At 41.7% G+C, this 23,177-nt stretch overlaps 1 protein-coding gene and 1 pseudogene across 1 annotated transcript in view; one reads left to right on the forward strand and one right to left on the reverse strand.

The window, feature by feature from the left end:
• Positions 1–23,177, reverse strand: part of MTMR12 (myotubularin related protein 12) — a 122,911-nt gene that overhangs the window by 61,267 nt on the left and 38,467 nt on the right. Inside the window, exon 2 of the mRNA XM_006873502.1 lies at positions 1,154–1,214. Within this exon, the coding sequence (XP_006873564.1) occupies positions 1,154–1,214 (61 nt within the window). The remainder of the gene's footprint in view (positions 1–1,153; positions 1,215–23,177) is intronic.
• The window catches only part of LOC102827090, a 54,615-nt pseudogene continuing 38,253 nt past the window's right edge, over positions 6,816–23,177 (forward strand).

The following is a 23,177-nucleotide window of genomic DNA, read 5'->3' on the forward strand; positions in this document are numbered from 1 at the left end:
AAGTTATATGAATTGTTGAATGTGAAACTGATGATGTGCCCTGTAAACTTTCACTCAATCCACAATAAAAACCTTAAATTAAAAAAAGAAAGAAAGAACCCACCCAAAAGGGGAAAAAAAAAAAAATCTGTATATATAATTGCTGAACACCGGGATATATGGGATGAGAGGAGGGGAGTGAAGGAGGGGAAGAAAGAGCACAGGGTGGGGAATGGACATAGGAGAGCCTGGGTGCTGGGGGTGGGGGAGGGGAAGCAAAACAATAGGATATATGGATGAAGATTTATGCTACTAAGTATTAAATATTTTAAAAGCCTTTTCTAAAAAGTTTTTGAAAAATTACAAGTTTCCAATATATTTGACCAATGAACATAGATCAGTCAGAAATCCGAATATATACTTATTCTCCCAATAAACTAGAATAAAGTAAAAAGCACCAGCATGAGAAATGGACCTAAAAAAGACTGGGGGGAAGGGGGTACTATTTTGGATTGGGAAAAAGAAGGTGGGACAAAAACTGAATACAGTGAATACACAGCTACACAACTCCTCACAGGGCATCCCCGTGTACAGAGAAGTTGTTATGCCTCCTCAGTTCACAGATGATGAAGGTCTTCTCTTCGGGTAAGTGTCACTTGACTCCAACTCAGAAGTACCCAACCAACCCAGCTTCCTCATAATGAGCTCTGAGTGAAGTCCTGGTTACCCTAGGTAAACAGCAGCATCCTCAGATGCACAAGCAGAGATGGCCAGGTAAGGTCACGGTAGTATCAAGGGCAGCTGCAGATGAGGGCTAGAGGACGAGAGTAGGGGTGCAGGACTCTGTGGAGGACTGGGCTTTTCCTAATTTGAGACCCAAATAGTATAAGGGGCCAAGTAAGAAAGCAATCTGAAAAAAGTCTCATTTGCTTGCGAAAAAGGTGACAACTGTCAGAACTATTTGCATCCCATTTGGGTGAGACCAAGTGGAAACCAGAAAGATTCTTTGCAGATGTTGTAATACCCAGGTGTAATTATGGAACTAAAGACCTTGATGTTTGTGCCCAACTCATTACAGGAACATACTCTCTGGATGAAAACAAACGAGTTTATATATAGCAGTGCTAGGGATGAGGTCATATATCATTGGCTTTGACTTGCATATGACTGTTACCTGGCAACAAGTGAAGAGTTACTTCCTTTTCTGTTACTTCTTTGTTGTTTGTGTGAATTTCCTAGAATAGAAAAAAGTATTATTTTTCTTTATTTAAAGGCTCAGAATGAAAACCATAAAGCCATGCTTTCAAAACACACACTAAACATCACATAGCAATAAGAGTTGTGTTGCTGTTGTTCGTTTACTTAACAAGACTGCTCCTTTTTTTAACTAAAGGAAGACCTAAAATTCCAACAAGTTAAGGATATTAAATGTATAAAACTAATTATTTAGGACTGACACCTAATAGTCCCAAACTCAGAGTCCTGGTGTGGCACTGTGGATTAATGCACTGAACTGTAAGATCAGTTTTTGAACCACAAGGTTGGCGGTTCAAGCTCACCTGCCACTCCTCGGAAACCGTATACAGGGTTGCTGTGGGTTGGAACTGACTCAATGGCACTTAACAACAACAGCAATGGTCCCAAGCTAAAGAACCCTGGTGGCGCTGCGGGACAGGCATGGGACTGAAAACCAAAAGGCTGATAGTCAAACCCACCAGCCACATGAAGTAAGAAAAGAGGCAGTTGTTTTCCCTGTGAAGATTCACAGCCTTGGAAACCTTGTACAGGGTCACTGTAACTTGGAACTGACTCAACAGCGATGGGCTTGGATTTTGGTTTGACTTCCCAAGCTGGGACAGGGAAGGAACTATTTAAAGCAACAGGATGAAGTGTCACACCTCAAAATATGACAACGACTCTTAATAAGACAGCTCAAGCATATGGTCAGATAAAATAGAAGACGCTCCTCTTCTTCTTTCAGTAAGATTCAAGGAAATGAAGCAAAAGAACAAGGCTCTTGAGAGAAAACGAACTTATGTAAAGAGCTTGAAGGAAGGCAAGAACAGAACTGTATCATTTCAATACTGATCCGTCTCCTCTGTAACATACCAGTACTATGCTTCAGATAACCTAAAATGGTGGCTGTAAACAATCTGTTATCCCAAACAAGAGGGTACAATCACTAATTAAGACCTGGTTCTACGTCACTGGTTCTCACTGAAAACATCTTCAACACCCCTATTCTGGGCTCAGTGTTAATTGAATATTCAAAGATAATGAGCAATACTTAATGAATTAAGGTCTACCTTTGTTTTATTGACTATACAAAGAAGCATTCGACTGTGTGGATCATAACAAATTATGGATAACACTGTGAATGGGAATATTACAGAACACTAATTAGGAAGACCCCCAGCAAGATGGATTGGCAAACTGGCAGCATCAATGGGGTCAAGAGTGGCAACAATTGTGAGATTGGCCCAGGATCAGGCAGTGTTTTGTTCTGTTGTGCACTGGGTCGCTATGAGTCAGTACCGACTTGATGGCACCTAACAACAACAACTACAATTGTGCAAATGTGGAATCTGTACATAGAACAAGAGGTAGTTAGTTATTCATACAAAACAAGGGATTACTGGGTAGTTTAAAATCAAGAAAAGTATGCATCAAGGTTATATTCTTTCATAATACTTATCCAATCTGTATGTTGAACAAATCATCAAGAAACTAGACCATATAAGGAGTTCTAGTGTGACACTTATGTAAGAATTTGACCATAGGTGGGTTTGAACTGTAAGGTCGGCAGTTCAAACTCACCAGCTGCTCCTTGGAAACCCTATAGAGAATCCCTGTGAGTCAGAACTGACTTGAATGCACCTAACAGCAACAACCTATATAAACAATAATGGCAACAGGATTGGAGGAAGGCTCATTGACAACCTGCAATATGCAGATGGCACAACCTTGATTGCTGAAATCTAAGAGGACTTGAAGTACTTCCTGCTGAAGATCAAAAATTAAAGCCTTTAGTATGGATTATAGCTCAATGTAAAGAAAACTAAAATCCTCACAACTGGATCAAAAAACTGAATGATAAAGAAAAAGATGGACGTTTTTAAGGATTTCATTTTACTTAACTCCACCCACAATCAACACCAGTAGAAGCAGTATGAAAGAAATCAAAAGACATATTGTATTGGGCAAATCTGCTTCACAAGACGTCTTTAAAGTGTTAAAAAGCAAAGATGAGAACTGAGGTATGCCTGGTTGAAGCCATGTAATTTTCAACTGCCTCATATGCATGTGTAAGCTGGACAATGAATAAGAAAGATCCGAGATGAATTGATGCATTTGAATTATGATGTTGGCAAAAAATAGATTATACCATGGATTGCCAAGAGAATGAACAAATCTATCTTGGAAGATGTACAGCAAGAATACTCCCTGGAGAGAAGAGCACATGCGGAATGCGAGTCCTTACCCAGAGAAGCAGTGATACCAGAGATGGAGGCAGAGATGGGGACAAGGAGAGAGGGAGCAGCTGAGGACTGTATACTCACGAAAAGAGAGGGACTGAGAGCTGGCAGCCAGGAGGCAGACTTGTGAGAATGTGCCCTTTGGTGGGGTAAATTATTATATATGTCTGAGTGTTTAAAAAAAGAGTTAAACCCCCTCCACACACAGAGTAGACAGGAATGGGCAACTTGGACATTGGCTACCCAAAATGGGGGGTGGAGGGCTACAAAGGCAAGAAGTGACTGGCTTACAAGCTTTCAAGAGGGAACCTAGATCCAGAGGGCCTGGAGGAAGGTAGAATCTCCAGTGAGTAGTATTCAATCTGACTAGGCGGGGCTGATGCAATGAAATGCAGACCAGTCTCTTGTGATACAATATTGAATAATTGTTATCAGGACTGTTTGTGAGGGTCAGAAATGTAAAGGTGGATGTTTTATAGCATGGAGGGGAGTGATTAACTTTTCAGTCTAGGAGCGGAGGTCCCTAGGACCATCAAGGGAGAAGAGCAGAGAGCGGGACCCTACCCAGAGAAGCAATGATGCCTGAAATGGAGCCAGAGATGATGACGTGGAGCGATGAGGCAGCTGGAGACTTTAGATCCAGAGAGGAAGAGTGACTGTGTGCTGAAGACCTGGGGGGTACAGGGGAAGGATTGCATGGAGGGGATTGTAACCATGGCAATGAGACAATATACGATAGAATGAATGTAAGACTGATGTTCTCCCATGTAAACTATCACATAATTCACAATAAAACATTAAAAAAAAAAGAGTTAAAGTGACTAGAGAGAAATACTGTTAACTGATGGTACATGGAGGGGATTATAATCATTGTAATGAAACAGGGTGTATGATTTGTTGAATGTAAAACTGATGATCTGCCCTGTAAACTTTCACTCAATCCACAATAAAAACCTTAAAAAAAAAAAAAATAATAATAATCCTTGGAAGTGAGTATGGCAAGACTTCAATCATGTACTTTAGGAAGGACCAATCCCTGGAGAAGGCCATCATACTTGTAAAGTAGAGGGTCAGTGAAAAGGAAGAAGACCTCCAATGAGATGGATTTTCACAGTGGCTATGACAATTGGTTCAAACAATTGTGAGAATAGTGCAGTAGTGGGCAGTGTTTTGTTCTGTTGTAGACAGGGTCACTGTGAGTCGGAACTGACTTGATGGCACCTAAAAACAATGAATTAATGTGTCAAAGCAAGTATCATAAATGACTGCTAACAAAAAGGGCGGCACTGTGAGCTCTAAAGAAATTTACCACATCATCTATGAAGTGTTGTTGTTAGGTGTTGTCATGTTGGTTCCAACTCAAAGTGACCCTATGCACAACAAAACACTGCCTGGCCCTGTGCCATCCACATAATTGTTGGTACGCTTGAGTCCACTGCTGTTGTTACTGCACCAATCCATCTCATTGGGGAGTCTAGCTCTTTTACACTGACACTCCACTTTACCAAGCATAAAGACTTTCTCCAGGGACGGGTCTCTCCTGGTAACAGGTCTGCAAGCATGAGACACAAAGTCTCACCATCATGGTTTCTAAGCTACATTCTGGCTGCCCGTCTTCCAACAGTTCTTCTGGCAGCCCATGGTACTTCCAATATGCTTCTACAATACCATAGCTCAAATACATCAATTCTTCTACAGTCTTCCTTACTCATTACAAAACTTTCACATGCATATGAGGCTATTGAAAAAACCCTGAATTGGGTCAGGTGCACCTTAGTCCTCAAACTGGCATCTTTGCTCTTGAACAGAGAGAGGTCTTGAGCAGCACATTTGCCAAATACAACCCGTTGTAGGATTTCTTGACTTCCATAGAAGTGTTGATAGTGGATCTAAAATGAAGTCTTTGACAACTTAAACCTTTTCTCTATTATGATGTTATTTAGTGGTCCACTGTGAGGATTTTTGTTTTCTTTACATTGAGGTGCAACCCATGCTGATGACTGTGCTATTTGATCTTCATCAGTAAGTATTTTAAGTCCTCTTCACATTTAGCAAGCAAGGTTATATCATATGTATATTTGTTGTGGTTGCTAAGTGCTGTCAAGTCAGTTCCAACTCATAGCAACCGCATAAAGGGTTTCTGAGGAGGGGCTGGTGAGTTTGAACCACAGACCTTACAGTTCTCAAACTGTCATTATGATCCAGTGCATTATCCTTGTCTTCCTCCAATCCTGTTGTCTTGTTCTTCATCATAAAGTCCACCTTCTAGGATTTTTGCTCAGCATACAGATTGAGTAAGTTTGGTGAAAGAACACACTCCTGACGCACACCTTTCCTGATTTTAAACCAACCAGTGTGCCCTTGTTCTGTTCGAATGAGTACATTTTAGTCTGTGTAAAGGTTCCTCATGAACACAATTAAGTGTTGTGGAATATTCATTCTTTGCAATATTGTCCATAGTTTGTCATGATCCAGAGTCCAAAGCCTTTGCATAGTCAATAAAGCACAGGTAAAGCATCTTTCTGGTATTCTATGATTTCAGCCAAGATCCATCTGAGGTCAGTAATGATATACCTGGTTTCATGTCTTCATCTATATCTATCTTGAACCTCTACCAGCTTCCTGTCAATGTACTGTTGTATCTGTTTTTTAACTGCCTTTAGCAAAATTTTACTTGCATGTGATATTAATGATATTGTCTGATGATTTCTACATTCTGTTGGGTCATCTGTCTTTGGAATGAACAAAAATATGGATATCTTACAATCTGCTAGCCAGGTAGCTGTCCTCCAAATTTCTTGACATAGATGAGTGAGCACCACCAGTACGGCATCAGTGTGTTGAAAGATTTCAATTTGTACTCCATCAATTCCGGGAGGCATGTTATTTGTGCATGTTATCAGTACAACTTGGACTTCTTTCTTTAGTATCAGGGCCTCTTGATCATATGCTACCTCTTTTTTTTTTTAAATTGTGAATTATGTGATAGTTTACATGGTAGAACACCAGCTTTACATTCATCCTATCATATTTCATTTCATTGCAAGGATTACAATCCCCTCCATGCATCATCAAACAACCAAAGGGTACACCCCGCAAGTCTGCCCCCCGGCCGTCAGCACACAGCCCCTCTCCCTCCTTGAGTCCAGTGTCTCCAGCTGCTCTATCTCTCCATGCATCATATCTGCCTCCATTTCTGGCATCACTGCTTCTCTGGGTAGGGTCCCACACGCCGCTCTTCTCACTTGATGGTCCCAGGGACCTCCGCTCCTGGAATGCAAAATCAACCACTCCTCTCCTTTTGTTACAAAACATCTACCTTTGCTCTTCCAGGGACTCTGTTTAGAGTAGGCATTCAAAATGGTCCAGTGTTTGACATACCGCAGTAGGCTGTCCTACAATACAGCCTGTAACAAAACTAGGCTGTCCCGAACCCCTGATAATAGAATTGTTTATACCAAGAAGGTTGGTTAAGCACCAAAATCTGCATGCGGTGTGTGCCCAGGCCAATTTTGAGGGGTCCGTGCTGTGAGACCTAAAGTTCTCATGAGATTGTCCAAGACAAAGAAACATGTAAGCAGGGCCTATGGTGGTTCTATGTGTGCTAAATGTGTCTGTGACAGGATCAAATGTGTTTTCTTTATTGAGGAACAGAAAATCGTTATGAAAGTGTTGAATGCACAAGCACAGAGTCAGAAAGTGAAATAAAAAATAATGGAACTTTGTTGAGTAATAAAAAAGTTCAAATGTCTTGTTTAAAAAACAAAAAAAATCTACCTTTACATTTCTGACCCTCACTCTCAGTACTGATACATATGCTACCTCTTGAAATGGTTGAACATCAACCATTTCTTTTGGTGCAGTGATTCTGTGTATACATTTTATCTGCTTGGGATGCTTTCAGCATCATTCAATATTTTGCCCATAGAATCTTTCAATATTGCAATTTGAGACTTGATTTTTTTTCTTCAGTTCTTTCCATTTGAGAAATGTTGAGCAATTTCTTCCCTTTGGGTTTTGTAACTCCAGAGCTTTGAACATTTCACTGTAACACTTGACTGTCCTTTCGAGTTGTCCTTTGAAATTTTCTTTTATCTCACATCTTCCAGTTGCTTTGGCTTATGTACACTCAAGAGCAAGTTTCAGCATCTCTTCTGACACCTACTTTAGTCTTTTGTTGTTGTTGTTTTCTTCTATTTTTTTAAATAAAAAAAAACAAAAACATTTTGCTTTCTTCACGCATGATGTTCTTAAATGCCATCCCACAACTCTTTTGGTCTTCAGTCATTAGTGTCTAATGCATCAAATCTGTCTTTCAGATCATCTCTAAATTCAGATGGTATATACTCAAGGTCATTATTTTGGCTCTTGTGGACTTAATTTTATCCTCACTGGTTTCAGTGGTTAGAGAGTAAATGTGAATAATAATGGTATTAACTGGTCTTCCTTGCAGGTGTATGGATACTATCCTATCTCAGGCAACATTATACTACAAGATAGATCTTGAAATCTTTTTGATGATGAATGTGAAGGTCGTTCCTGGCACAGTAAACACATGATTAGTGGGTTCAGAATTGCCAATATCAGTCCATTTAAGGTCACTAATGCCTAGAAGGCAGTTGTTCAAACAGAACATGAGAACAATGAATGGTTTAAAATTAAGAAAGGTGTGCGACAAGGTTGTATTCTTTCACCATACTTATTCAACCTGTATGCTGAGCAAATACTCCAAGAAGATGGGTTATATGAAGAAAAACGTGACATCAGGATTGGAGGAAGACTCATTAACAACCAGTGATATGCAGATGATACAACCTTGCTTGCTGAAAGTGAAGAGGACTTAAAACATTTACTGATGAAGATCAAAGAGCACAATCTTTGGTATGGATTACATCTTAATGTAAACAAAACAAAAATCCTCACCACTGGACCAATAAACAACATTCTTATCAATGGAGAAAAGATCAAAGTTGTCAAGGACTTCATTCTTCGTGGATCAACCATCAACACTCAAGGAAGCAGCAGTCAAGAAATCAAACGATGTATTGCATTAAGCAAATCTGCTGCAAGACCTTTATAAAGTGTTGAAGAGCAAAGATGTCAGCTTGAAGACTACGGTGTGCCTGACCCAAGCCATGGTATTTTCAATCACCTCATATGCATGCGAAAGCTGGACAGTGAATAAGGAAGACTGTAGAAGAATGCATGCCTTTGAGTCATGGTGTTGGAGGAGAATATTGAAAGTGCCATGGGCTGCCAAAAGATCCGTGTTGGAAGAAGTGCAGCCGGAGTGCTCCTTAGATGCCAGGATGGCCAAGCTTCGTCTCATACTTCGGACATATTGTCAGGGGGGACCAGTCCCTGGAGAAGGATATCATGTTTGGTAATGTGGAGGGTCAGAGAAAAAGAGGAAAACCCCCAACAAGATGGATTGGCCAAGTAGCAGCATTGATGGACTCAAGTATGGCAACAATAGTGAGGTTGGCCGAGGATTGGGCAGTGTTTCGTTCTTCTGTGCTATGAGTCGGTACCAACTCAATGGCACCTAACAACAACAACAACACCTAGGATATTGATTTTTTATTTTTAAACTTTTATTGCGAATTAAGTGATAGTTAACACGGGATAACAGGTTTTGCACTCATCCTATAGTGTTTTATTTCATTGCAATGATTACAATCCTCTTCATACATCATCATTTAACAGTATTTGCTTCTATTCTCTGTTTTGTTTTTGTTCGTTATTGTTTTTTATGTACACAAAACCATTCAGGAATATATAATCATTTAAACAACCGAAGAGCACATTCTGCAAAGCCAGTCTCAATGCTGCCAGCACATAGCCTTTCTCTTTCCATGAGTTTAGAGTCCTCAGCAGCTCTATTTCTCCATGTCATCATCTCTGCCTCCATCTCTTATGTCGCTGCTTCTCTGTTTAGAGTTCCATGTTCAGCTCATGCTCTTCTTTCTTAATGGTCCTAGGATTCTCTGTTCCTGGAATATAAGATTAACTACTTCCCCCTTTATGTTACAAAACTTCTACCTTTACAGTTGTGACAATGGCAATTAGATATGATAACAATTACTCACTATTGAATCAAAAGAATCCTATCTATCCCCATCTCTTTCCACCAAACCCAACTAGACAATGTGAAAACTATTCAGTGGGATTCTACCTTCCCCCACACACCTGAAGCTCAATGCCCTCTTGAAAACTTGTAAGCCAGCTACTTCATGCTTTTACAGACGCTGCCTCCACCATTTTAGGTAGCCAATGTCCTGGTGTGGTGCTGTGGGTAAATGCACTGGACTATAAAGACGGTTTGAACCACAAGGTTGGTGGTTCAAGCTCACCAGCCGTTTCTCAGAAACCCTATTCAGGGTCGATATGGGTCCGAACCTACTCGACGGCACTTGACAACAACAACAACGTCTAAGTTGCCTGTCCCTATCAACCGTGTATACCAAAGGGATAGGTTTGATCTTTGATGTGAAGACTCCTTCCCTTTCAGTTGGTATTCTGAGCTACTACATCCATAAGTATAGGTCAAGCTCATCAAATTGTAGCAATTTATACTTGCTTCCTTTATAAAATTTCTTTATACGATATTGATTTTTACGTGTTCCATTGCTTTTCTGACAGCTTCCAATTTTCCTAGGTTCATACTTAATGCATTCCATGTTTCAATTATTATTGTGTGTTTGCAGTTGTTTCTTGTCATTTTGTGTTGTGCCCCACCAGCAAATGAAGGTCCCAAATGCCTAATTCCACCCATGCCACTAAGGTCAACTACAACGTCCATCCTAAGAGATGCCAACCAATCAATTCCCTTTGAGGCAGTGGTTCTCAAACTCGGGGAGTGTCAGAATCATCCACGGAGCTTGTTAATAAAGAAACAGTACGAAATGCTCTATTTAAAGGAACAGCTCTTTCCCAGTCATATTTAAGTGCCTTCCAACCTGATGGGCTAATCTTTTGGCTCTGTATCTGACAATTTTCCACTGCTATTCAAAAGGTTTTCAGAGGTAAAACATGCAGAAGGGGCTGTGTCTCTTCCTTCCTGGCAGCTCTGCTGAAAACTGTCCATCATGACTATCTCTGCTGGTGTTTAAAATAACAGTGGCATAATCACGCAAGCCACCACAGTTCAAAAAAGGGACAGACTGTTGGTGGCTCTGATGGTATGAATTTTCTGAATTTGTAAATTCAGACTGAAATGTAGCATTAACAAACACTTGGGCACAGCTACGTCAGGAGAGACGAGACAGCCAGTCTTTTTTTGTTGTTGTAAAACTTGTTATTATGAATTGAGTGAAAGTTTACGGAGCTGATCATCAGTTTCACATTCAACAGATCATATACTTTGCTTCATTATATGGTTGCAATCACGTTAATCACTGCATTCCTCCCTGTGTCTCCCACCACCTCAACTTTCCTCTGCCAATCTCCCTCCGGTTGTATTGCCTGCCCCATCACCCATGTCACCGTGTGTCTGCCCTCTAGCACAGATATCATTTCCACCTCTCCCCCAAACCATCATAGACTGTTTCTTTTATCAAGAAAACCGTCCCCCGCTTTTTTTGTGTGTGTAAAAAAAAAAACGCAGGGATATATAATCATTTAAACAATCAAAGGGCACATTCTGTACGCCTGCCTCATGGCTGCTACCAGCACATAATCTGTCTCTTTTCATGAGTCTAGAGTCCTCAGCTGCTCCCTCTCTCCATGTCCTCCCTCACTTCTGCCTCCATCTCTGGTGTCGCTGCTTCTCTGGTTAGGGTTCCACGGTCAGCTCATGCTCTTCTCTCTTGATGGTCCTAGGGTTCTCTGTTCCTGGACTGTAAAATTAACTACGCCCCTCTTTTTGTTACAGAACTTCTACCATTATCGTTGTGACAATTGCAATTAGGTATGATAACAATTACTCACTATTGAGTCAATGAATCCCATCCCCATCTCCTTTCACCAGACTCATCTAGACAAGATGAAAACTATTCAGTGGGAATGCTACCTTCCCCTGCACACTCTGTAACTAAACTCCCTCTTGAAAACTTGTAAGCCAGTCACTTTGTGCCTTTATGTTGTTGTTGTTAAGTGCCGTCGAGTCGGTTCTGACCCATAGCGAACCTGAAAAGGGTTTCCAAGGCTGTAAAGCTTTCCAGGAGCAGAAAGGCTCATCTTTCTCCTGCGGAGCAGCTGGCAGTTTCAAACTGATGACCTTGCAGTTCACAGCCTAATTCATAACCACTATGCTACTATAATGCATTTATAGCCTCCCCATTTTAGGTAGCCAATGTCTAAGTTGCCTGTCCCTACCAACCCTGTGTACAGAGGGGATAGCTTTGATCCTTGATGTGAAGACTCCTTCCCTCTCAGTTGGTATTTTGAGCTACTACATCCATAAGTACAGGTCAAGTTAATCAAATTGTAGCAATTACACTTGCTTCCTGTGCCAAATTTCTCCATCTTCCTCTAGTCGAGCTCAGGTCATCAAGCCATCGAAGCTACAGACAGCCAGTCAAAAGGCTGAAGAAGAATGCCATGTCTGTTTCAGAGAACCTGTTTTGAGCATGGTCAATCTTGGGAGATGACTACAACGTCCATCCTAAGAGATGCCAACCAATCAATTCCCTTTGAGGCAGTGGTTCTCAAACTTGGGGAGTGTCAGAATCATCCACGGAGCTTGTTAATAAAGAAACAGTACGAAATGCTCTAGTTTTGTAAAAAGTTCCCAATGATTCCAATGCACCACTAAGCATGCTCATGAATTAATTACTCAGCAGTTTATGTGAGACAGGAATCATTCTTGCACATGTAACTAATATGAATGATTTGATAATTTAGAAATTCTCACAGTTTGAATTTTTTATTATCCGTCACTGGCAAAGAACAAAATTTAAAAGCAATTATTTTTGACAGGTTCTATCATCTTTCTCAGAGGAGAACAAAGCTATTCATTAAATTCAATCAATGGTCAGACACTTGACTGGTGCTGGCTGGGAAGTCAGTTCCAACTAAGCTAGCTTTGAGAAGACGAGCCCATTGTAATGTCAGCAAAAGTACCATCTGCTGCTGCTGCAGAATTTCTATTACCTATAATTAATTAATACTATAATTAATATCTCTCATACTTCGGGCATATTATCAGACGGGACCAGAGAGGGATATTGTGGTTGGTAAGGTGGAGGGTCAGAGAAAAAGAAGACGACCCCCAGGGAGATGGATTGGCAGCAAGAATGGGCTCAAGCGTGGCAACAATTGTGAGGTAGGTCAGGACCGGGCAGTGTTTCATTCAGTTGTGCATAAGGTCGCTATGAGTCAGTACCAACTTGATGACACCTAACAACCACAACAACAACCATTACTTATTAAAATGGTTAGTGAGGTTCTAGAAGAGCAAAAACCAAAAAAAAAGAAAGAAAACTTAACTCACAGCAACCCTGCATAAGGTTTCTGAAGCTATAAATCTTTACAGGAGCAGAAAGTCTCAGTTCTCTTGTACAACAGTTGGTGGGTTTGAAGTGCTGATCTTGTGTTTAGCAGTCTAGTGCTTATCCTATAGCACCAAAAGGACTCCTCCAAAAGCAAAGGCTAATATTTTTGTTAAAAGACTTAAAATTAATAACATAAAACCATGTTTTCAGAATATACACAAAAACATCATATACCACTCTCAGAGTTTCTGTTTACTTGACTCTGGTTTACTAGACTCTGGTTTGGTGCTGCAGGTTAATACACTGGACTGCAAGGTCGGTTTGAAGTGCAAGGTTAGCAGTTTAAGCTCACCAGCTGCTGCTTGGAAAGTATACAAGGTCACTATGAGTCGGAACAGACTCGATGACACTTAACAACAACAGCAACAATACATTCTAAAAACAAACTAATCAAGAGACACTTTTTAGGATTCTGTCCTACCAAACTCTCTTATCCCAGAAACCTTTTTCCTGTTCCCTCATCTACTTGGAAGTAAACCACCAGCTCTCCAGCTCAACTGCATAGGGGAATGAATGGCTGTCCCGATGTAGGCTAATCATTTTATCCATCCTATTAATTTGGTCATGGGACTATGGGATGCTAATCAAGTTGGCTGCTTAAACGACAGACAGTAAACATGAACACATGTCAGAGTATGGAGAAGTACCAATTTTCAGCGTAGCAGTAGATTGGTGTATATGGGGGACAACACAGTAAGTTATGCTCACCATGGAATGGTGTACTGTTCAATACCAGAAGGGCAACATTTACGGAAGGACAACATGGAGAAGGGATGAGAAAGAGGGTGGAATGGAAATTAGAACCACAGGGAGGAAGTGGGATAACTGTTGTTACATGGAGTTGGATTGCAATCATTGAGATGAAACGAAGTTTATGATTTGTTGGATGTAAAACTGATGACCTGCTCTGTAAACCTTCACTCAATTCACAATAAAAATTTTTTCAAAAAAAAAAAGAAAGACAAACCAGGAGTGAAGTGCATCCTTTGGACCAGGAGTCCCTGCACTGTGAAGCTCCTAGATCCAGGAAAACACTGATGCCAAGATGCATGGAGCTCTCTAAGAGAGGCTGGGCCTACAGATGCTGAAAAGAGACAGGGACTATTCTCCAGAGCCTTCCTCTAGACCCAGCATTCTCAATTTGGACTTTTAGCCTATTAAACTGTGAAAGAATAAAGTTCCGTTTGTTAAAAAAAAAAAAAAGAATAAAAGAGTATGTCGAAGCAGAAAAAGGTGTTTTGCAGAGAATGAAATACATGAGGAGGATATGCAGAGATTAAAGCCCAATCCCCAGACACAAACAATAATGGTCTTGACTCCCATAGACTTTCCAGGACTTTGTGAGGCCCAAAATGAGCTATACCTGCTGTATCTTTATAACAATTCCCTGTGGACACAAATCAGCTGCCATGAGTTTTTTGTTCATTTTCACCAAGGGTATTGACTTAGGTCAATGGCATTAACAACAGAGAAAACACACATGACTAGAATCAAGCCATCCAACTTGTCAAAGTACAATTATCCAGGGTCAGAGGATTGGCCACCACCTCACCAGCATGGTGGTGTGGCACTGTAGGATAAGCACTGGACCGCAAGGTTGATTTGGACCACAAGTTCAGACTTATCAGCAGATCCTTAGAAATCCTATACAGAGAACCAACTCCATGTCACTTAATACCACGGTTGGCAGGGAAGTGTACCAAATATCTATTGCCTCAAAGTGTGTGGGTTCTAATCTAGGTGGGTGGTAGACCTCGTAGAGCTGTATGAGGCCTCCAAACAGTAAAGCCTCATTCATGACAAAGCACTAGCTCATACTCCGAGGGTACCAAGGGCTGTCCTATGAGAATGTTACTGGAAAACCTCACTACAGCCCTCATCTTGCCTCTTCAGACTAATTTTTGTTCCTCAATCTCAAAGAATACCAGTTGCTCAAGGATGCTGAAATTGCCATTTTGATGTAGTATAAGTTGAAGAGTACAAACTTCTTCAAGGACTGGCTACAAAGATGAAAAACCCTCTTTCAGAAGTGTATGGCTTTAGATGGAGGATACGGTGAAAAACAATGGCTTCACATTTTGGTATTTTTATATGTTAAAGTTTTTGATGATTTTATAGCGATACTTGTTGATGAATCCTCATGTATTTTGATTTGGGGGGAAGAGGTAAGGATCCTAAAAAATAAGCTTTCTGATTTCTTATCAAGTTCACAGAGTACAGAGCTTGTCAAGATTGTGATGGACCCAAGGCAGCTCAAGCAAGGCAGAAAAAAGGAAGGCCCTGCCAGAAAGATCAAGGACCTTAAAACGAATGAGGTAGGAGTTCTATTCTGAAGCTCTCTTAAGCCAGAAGGCTTATAAATGTGCATTCAACCTTCCACTTCCCACAACATCTTTCCCAAAACTAGAATTGCTGTTCTCAATTTAACTGCTCCCAGCCAAAGGGGCAAATTCCAGGAGGCAACATCCCTACACGTGCCAAAACACAACATGTTTTAATTGTGATTGGCACCAAACAGCTGAAAGGACACAACACAGACATTGTATTTTCCCCTGAAGTAAACTTCTCTTCTCTAAAATGGATATTTAAGGCTCCTTGTTTTTTCCACTAAAATACAGAATTTGGAGGGGAAATATGTATTTGTATCCACATAGTAGGTGGGAATCCATATGTATCTGAAAACAAAGTTCACCTTTCATGAAGCAGAAAGTTCAACTTTTAATACAGCACAGTCTTAATTATTTTAGATTTGTCTTTCCAAACTTCTGTGTATGTACTAAAAATAGAAATAACTCAGACTTGTGTACACAGTCCAAATTCCAGCTCTGCATGTCCTTCTATGTAAAATGGAAATGACAATTCCCAATGCGTGGGCTTTAAGAGAGACCTTAAAGTCTCTTTAAGGCAGTCTGCTTCGGTAAAGATGATAGCCAAGAAAAGCCTATGGGGCAGTTCTAGTCTGCCACAGGGGTCGCTCTAAGTTGGAATAAACTCAACAGCACTTAACAACAACAACCAAGAGGTAACTTAGTAAGCATGAAATATTATAATGAATGGGCATTGCAAGGTCTGTACCTCTTCTTGATGCCCTTCCATTTCTCCTGCTTTCCTTTGATGAGTAAACAACTCAAAGATATCTTTCTTAAGGCTACAATTATTCAAGATTCTATCACACAAGTACAATAACTTCTACTTCTCTTTCAATCCTATACAGAGTGCTTCTTGGGAGTGAAGATGGTGAGACTTTGTCTCTTGTTCGGTGGACATCTTGTCAGGAGGTACAAGTCCCTAGAGAAGGACATCAAGCTTGGTAAAGTGGAGGGTCAGTGAAAAAGAGAAAGACTCCCAAGGAGATGGAGTGACACAATGGAACAACACTGGCTGAAACATAACAGTTGTGAGGACGGTGCAGGACCAGGGGCAGTGGCTCGTTCTGTTGTACTGGGGGTTGCTATGAGTTGGACCAACTCGATGGCACCTGACAACTTTTGGTCCTGATTCCCACATTACACTACACTGACTTTACTCAGGATGTCTTTCCATTCATTTTTGTGTGCATCAGGGACTCCTGAAATTAGCAACACCCAACTTGGCTCTGTGGAGATTCTTGGTGGTGTAAAGGATTACCACGCTTCTGCTGTTAATGGAAAGGAGAGAAGATTTGAGCCACTCAGAAATACCTCAGAAAAAAGACCTGGTGCTCTACTAAAAACCCTATGGAAAAAAACCCCCACAAAAACCCAATGGGAAAAAACAACAACAACGACAATGGATCAGGGATGGAGAGGGGCTGTGTGCTGATGGCTGATGGGTGTGGGGGGGGGCAGGCTTGCGGGGTGTACCCTTTGGTTGTTTGATGATGTGTGGAGGGGACTGTAATCATTGCAATGAAACGAAATACGACAGGATGAATGTAAAGCTGCTGTTCTCCATCGTAAACTATCACATAATTCACAATAAAAACTTAAAAATTTTTTTACAAACCCCAATGGAGCATAGTTCTGACCTACATGAGGTCCCCATGAGTTGCAGCATCTGCTTGACCCCAGGAGAATAAGCACAGTCCTAGATTGGGAGCTTAAAATCAGCTCTGTGACAAGATGAACTCCCCATACGTCTGTGCTACTCCCCATGAGGCTGTGTTCGGACTGCGTATGAGCTGTGGTCTCTGTGGACAGCTATGTTGGGTAAGTGATCAGCAGCTGTCCGACCTGACCTTTACAACTGAATGGGCAAATGCAATCTCTTCCTTAGCAACATTCCAAACTACTACGCCATGGCTCAGAGGTCACTTCCAGACTCTAGAGATCACAAATGTCCAATCTGTGAATGCCAAAGCTTTCTCTCTCTGTTTCCAAATTGTGTATTTACAGGGGCCAGCCCCTTACTAAAGTTGAGAAGTGAATAGTAATAAAAGTCACTCAGCAGATGTTGTTTTACGCCAGACACTATTTAAAAGGTTCAAACTTACTCATTAAATCCTCTCAAAAAAAGTAGTCTATCCACTATTATCTCCAATTTACAGATAAAGAAACTTCAGTACAGAGAGAGTACATACCCTGCGTAAGTACCCCACTAACAGGTGGCAGTGGGAGAAGTGAAACCGAGGCCATGCTGACTGAGTCTGTGTTCTCACTGGGGCTATCGTGCCTCTTACGTGTAATGAAGGTAAAAAAGGTAAACCAGGGCAGAACGATCTGTAAATGTACCTGTCACGCTTCGTGGATCAGAGTCAACATAAATTCCATACTCAACATGTGAAGATAAATCAAATCTTTACTTTCCCACTTCCCAGTCATCTCTGACGTTAGTGGTACTCCCTCTTTCTGCCCCTAGCTAGGTCAGAGATCAGAACCATCAGACGTCCAAACAAACAGACACCAACCACAAAACTGGGAGTCCACAGGACACCCTTACTTCTGATCACCCAACTGCAAACTCAGTATTCTCTCATCTCATCACCCTTTCGAGATGCCAGTCACACACTCAGGGGCCTCCCTGTGCTCTCTCACTGTCTCCTGCTAGTTTCCACTATTCCTTTGAGTTCCACAATTTGCTGGAATGCCTTACAGAACTCACAGAAAGTTCTGTAGTTACAGTTCCAGATTTATTCTAGCAAAAGGATGCAAATCCAGATTATTTTGTGGCTGACACACAGATGAGGTCTGAGAGGGTTCTCAACTTGAATGTTTCATATCCCAAAGTGGGTACATCACCCTCCCTTCAGCAATCAGGAAGCTCCTAGAGCCTGCGTATTCACAGCCTACACTGGCCTCAGTTGCTTCATAGTTAGAATAGAGGCCTTCTTGCATCACCATGTTAGGCTAAATCATGCCTAAGGCTGTAAAGTCATTTGAACTGCAAGGCTGGCAGTTCAAGCTCACCAGCTGCTTCTTGAAAACCCTATACAGGGTCGCTATGGGTCAGAATCGACTCCACAGCACTTAACAACAAAAAGGCGAGCTGGTATCAAGTAGTGGTTTTAGTGTGGGCAGCCCCTACACGTTAACACAAATCCTCAGGTAGGCTTTGGAGACTTGAGATCAGGGGTAGAGAAACTTTCTGCCAAAATTTATACCATCATTTGCAGATCATATAAAACTACCAACTTAAAAACTAGCCTACTATATTTAGTCAAAAAGGAGCTCTGGTAGCATAGTGGTTACGAATCGGGCTGCTAACCTCAGAGTCAGCAGTTCAAAACTACCAGCTGTTCCACCGGAGAAAGATGAGGCTTTCTGCTCCCGTAAAGATTTACAGCCTCAGAAACCCTGTTCAGGGTCACTATGAGTCAGATCCGACTCCATAGCACATAACAACAACATATTTAATCAAACGTTTAATTAACTCACCAGTCCTGGCGTAGCGCTATGGGTTAATGCGCCAGACTGCAAAGCCATTTGAACTACAAGGTCAGCAGTTCAAGCTCACCAGCTGCCCCTCGGAAACCCTATCTATACAGGGTTGCTATGGGTCGGAACTGACTCAACGGAACTTAACAGCAACAACAATGTGGTGAGTTGGAGTCCTGGCTGTGGGTTAATGCGCCTGAGTGCAAAGTCATTTGAATTGCAAGGTCAGTGGTTCAAGCTCACCAGCTGCTCCTTGGAAACCCTATACAGGGTCGCTATGTGTAGGAATCAACTCAACGGTACTTAACAACAACAACAGTGTAGTGAGTTAGGGGGTGAGTGAATTACATGTTTACTCTCAGTTGAGTTTACCCCTAATGTGGTGTGTTGGCGTCCTGGTGTTGTGCTGTGGGTTAATGCGCCAGACTGCCAATCAGTTTGAACTGCAAGGTTGGTGATTCAAGCTCACCAGCTGCTCCTTGGAAACCCCATACAGGGTCACTATGGGTCAGAATCAATTCGATGGCACTTAACAACAACAAAGTGATGGCTGGAACTGAGGTTGCTTTGGCTGGGCCAGAGATTTTGCAGACCTTACATACGGCCCACAGGCTGGGTGCTTTACATGATGAAGAAACCACAACTAGTCAGTAAATTCCAAGTGTTCAAAGTTGTCTCTCAGGAAACAGGGTTGTTGTTGTTGTTATGTGCTGTGGAGTCAGTTCCGACTCATAGTGACCCTGAACAGAGTTTCCGAGGCTGTAAATCTTTATGGGAGCAGAAAGCCTCATCTTTCTCCCGCAAAACAGCTGGTAGTTTCGAACTGCTGACCTTGCGGTTCACAGCCCGATTCATAACCACAACACTACCAGAGCTCTTTAGGTAACAGGGTAAGACCACATCATTTTAGGTAAAGTCAAATGCTTTACGTCACACAGACCCACCTGAAACTAAATCAAAGCAAGAACCACAGAAAGTGCCCATGGAAGCCTCAAAGATAAAGGGACTAGGGTGTGGTGGTTAGGGGAAACACTGAATCTGCCCCCCAAGAAGTCAGGAACATAAGTGACACTAGACGAATGCTTAACACCAGCTCAAAGAGAGTCCTCTCTTACGACTTAATCCGCTAGAAGTCCTGTAAGACATAAGTGTCTATGGTCATCCAAACCAGCCCTCAAGAACTGGATGGGAATCATCTGATCCACCACACTCAAGGATACTCTTTGGCCATGACTCACACTATTATGTATTGAGTGGGCAATTCTGCACTTCCTTTTAGGAGCATATAAATATAGCGTGGAGGTCATCCGAAGAGTTCCCCTTTACACTCTGTATCCAAACTATCACCAAATTCTCTCAGTTGATTACACTCTATCCTCTTCTCTTATTTCCACCAGTGCCACCTTGGACCAAGCTATTTGAATCTCTCACCTGGACTACTGCCAGAGCTTTCCATCTGGTCTACCTGAATCCATTCTCCACCCTAAATCAAGAGTGATTCTTTTCAGAACACAGCCTGATTTGGACTATTCCTGGGATGAAGACAACACCTTGATGTGGCTTAGGTGCCCCTTATCTGTATGTACCACCTGGGCTTTTCCTTAGTCTACACTTGGGTCATATTGGCCTTTTTCAGCCTCCCATATCTGCTATGCTCTCTCCCATCCTGAGTTAAGATTCTTGCCCTTTACTTCTTTGTCTAATGAATTTTGTGATTTCGGGTATTCATCAGATCTCAGGTCTAGGGTCATTTTCTCAGGAAACCTCCTTTGGCTTCCACATGACCAGGTTCTTAAAGCTCTAGGGATCTCTCCCTCCATGCACTTGGCACACCTGTCATTTCATACTGGTTTATGTAATTATTAGTTTAATGTCTATCTCCCCACCAATCTATAAGTTCATTGTGGCCAAGTTCTTTCTTTTTTTGCTCACCAGGATGTTTCTAGAATCAAATACAGGTTTTGTACCTAGTAAATGCTCAAAAGATCTTGGTGAATGAATGAATGAATTTGGATAAATTTTAGTTTCCTAATTGGCTGATTCTAATATTAGCAGGGGCCAGAAAAACATATGGGAAATTAAGATGCCATATGTAGCCTGGTTACAAATATGGATGGCACAAATGTGACTCACTAATCACATCGTAACCCCCAGAATCCACTGCCATCAAGTTGATTCCAACTCATAGCAAACCTATGTGGGGGGTTTTGGAGATTGTGAATCTTTATGGGAACAGGTAACCTCATCTTTCTTGAAAGGAGTGGCTAGTGGGTTTGAACTGCTAATCTTACAGTTAGCAGTTCAGTGCTTATCCTACAGCTCCAGCAAGGCCTCCTTACCACAGCATACATACAGTACTGGAGAAACGGTGCATTCGGTTGAAGACAGCCACGTCTGTGGCATTTCTCCAGAGAGATTCAAGTCATGGCGCCTGACAGTAAGAACTGGAAGAATGCAACAGCCGTGGACAGGCCTGGCATTGTCCAGCCAACTCACCCAGTGGCCACTGACAGCTGCATGTACATGGCCTCTGTTCTCTGGGGCAACGGGAGCTTCTCATACCCTCACCTCTCGAGTAGATTCCCCTTCAATCCTCTGTTCCTTCTATGCCACTATCCTCCAACTCGGACACTCCCTGCCCAGCTGCCTGAATGCAAATGGGGACAATCTTACTTCCGCAGCTGTGAAATGTGAGATACCCAAATTCCTCATTGACCCCAGCTAACGATTATACTCAATGTACCGGAATAGAAAGTAGAAATATATCGATATGGCCCTTTAATGACCTACTTAAGCCGACAGACTTTTCTCAAATTCTCACAAGACTCTTGAAAATGAATTCATTTGAAGGTATGCAAAAGTTCAACAAATGCATCACTTACAAATGGTCTGTGTGCTTTGTACAGGCACCTCTTGCTACTCTATTTGAGTCTGGACAAAGCTTGCCCTGATGGCACGAAACAATAATGAAAACAATAATGAAAAAATTCAAAACTAGGGAACTTTCTAAGACCTTAATTCAGTTAAAATAATGGCATGACACAAATGAAGACTAGTTCTGTCAACAGAGGGTAGGGTCAGCTTTATTTTTCAGTTCCTTATTTCAATGTTTACTCCAACGTATGGCTACTTTGTATTTGTTTTCACTAAAAAAAAAAAAAGAAGAGAGACGAGCCACATCTGTTCTGGCTCCCTCTGCTGAGTACCAACAATTCCCCGGGCCAGCCGCTGCCTCCACCCCCACTCCATCTGAGAACCGGGACTCACACTGAGCCAGAAGCATCTCCATCCACAGAGTCTGCCCTCATTCTGCAGCAAGCTGATGGCCCAAAGGAGACACACCTATTGGAACCCAACCCAAAGCTGGCCCAGCACCAGAAAAGGCGTGGAGCCTGAACTTTTCTCACAACTATGTTTCTAACAGAGTGACGCCACTGAGTCAACACCCAAAGCTCCAAGACGATCCAATCCTGATATCTACCAATTCATCTCAACACCAGCTCCTCGGTGTTCAGAACACCAACTGTGGGACTACAAGCTAAATAGGAATGGACTTGTGTTCTCACAGAATTCAAACAAACAAATAAAAAGTAAATAGTTGGATGACTGGGTAATAAGTGCAAAATCCTAGACATCTGCAAGAAGATGGTGGTTTTGTGTATTAGCAATGCCAATTCTGACACATGATGACCGCACAGGACAGAGTGGAACTACTCCATAGGATGTCCCAGGCTGTAAATCTTAACCGGTGCAAATGCCCTGGTCTTTTCTCCAGAGGAAGCACTGATGGGTTCAAACCACTGACCTTTCTGTTAGCAGGTGAGTGCATAACCACTGATAGATCGCTATGCATCATCTCACAACTCTGTTTACTACCACTGTTTGTTCTTCTCATTTTGTTAAGTGCCTTCCAATCAGTTCTGACTTTTTCCAAGGAACAGCTGGTGGGTTTGACCCACTGACTGGTCAGCAGTACATTATTTATCCTGCAGCACCACACCAGGACTCCATTTTCATTTTAGAGATGAGGAAAATGAGATCATCCAAGGTTAAGTGAAGTGGATTCAAGCCTACTATGCAAAAATCCTCACAACTGGACCAATAAATAACACCATGATAAATGGAGAAAAGATTGAAGTTATTAAAGACTTGAATCCACAATCAACACTCATGGAAACAGTAGTCAAGAAACTAAGTGACGTATTGCATTAAGCAAGCCTGCTGCACAAGACCTCTTTAAAGTTCAAGAGCAATGATATTAGTTTGAGGAGCAAGGTGTGCCTGACCCAAGCCATGGTATTTTCAATAGCCTCATATGCATATGAGAGGTGGACAATGAATAAGGAAGACTGTAGAAAAATTGATGCATTTTGATT

The sequence above is a fragment of the Chrysochloris asiatica genome, unplaced genomic scaffold (assembly GCF_000296735.1).
Source record: "Chrysochloris asiatica unplaced genomic scaffold, ChrAsi1.0 scaffold00243, whole genome shotgun sequence".
Lineage (NCBI taxonomy): Eukaryota > Metazoa > Chordata > Mammalia > Afrosoricida > Chrysochloridae > Chrysochloris > Chrysochloris asiatica.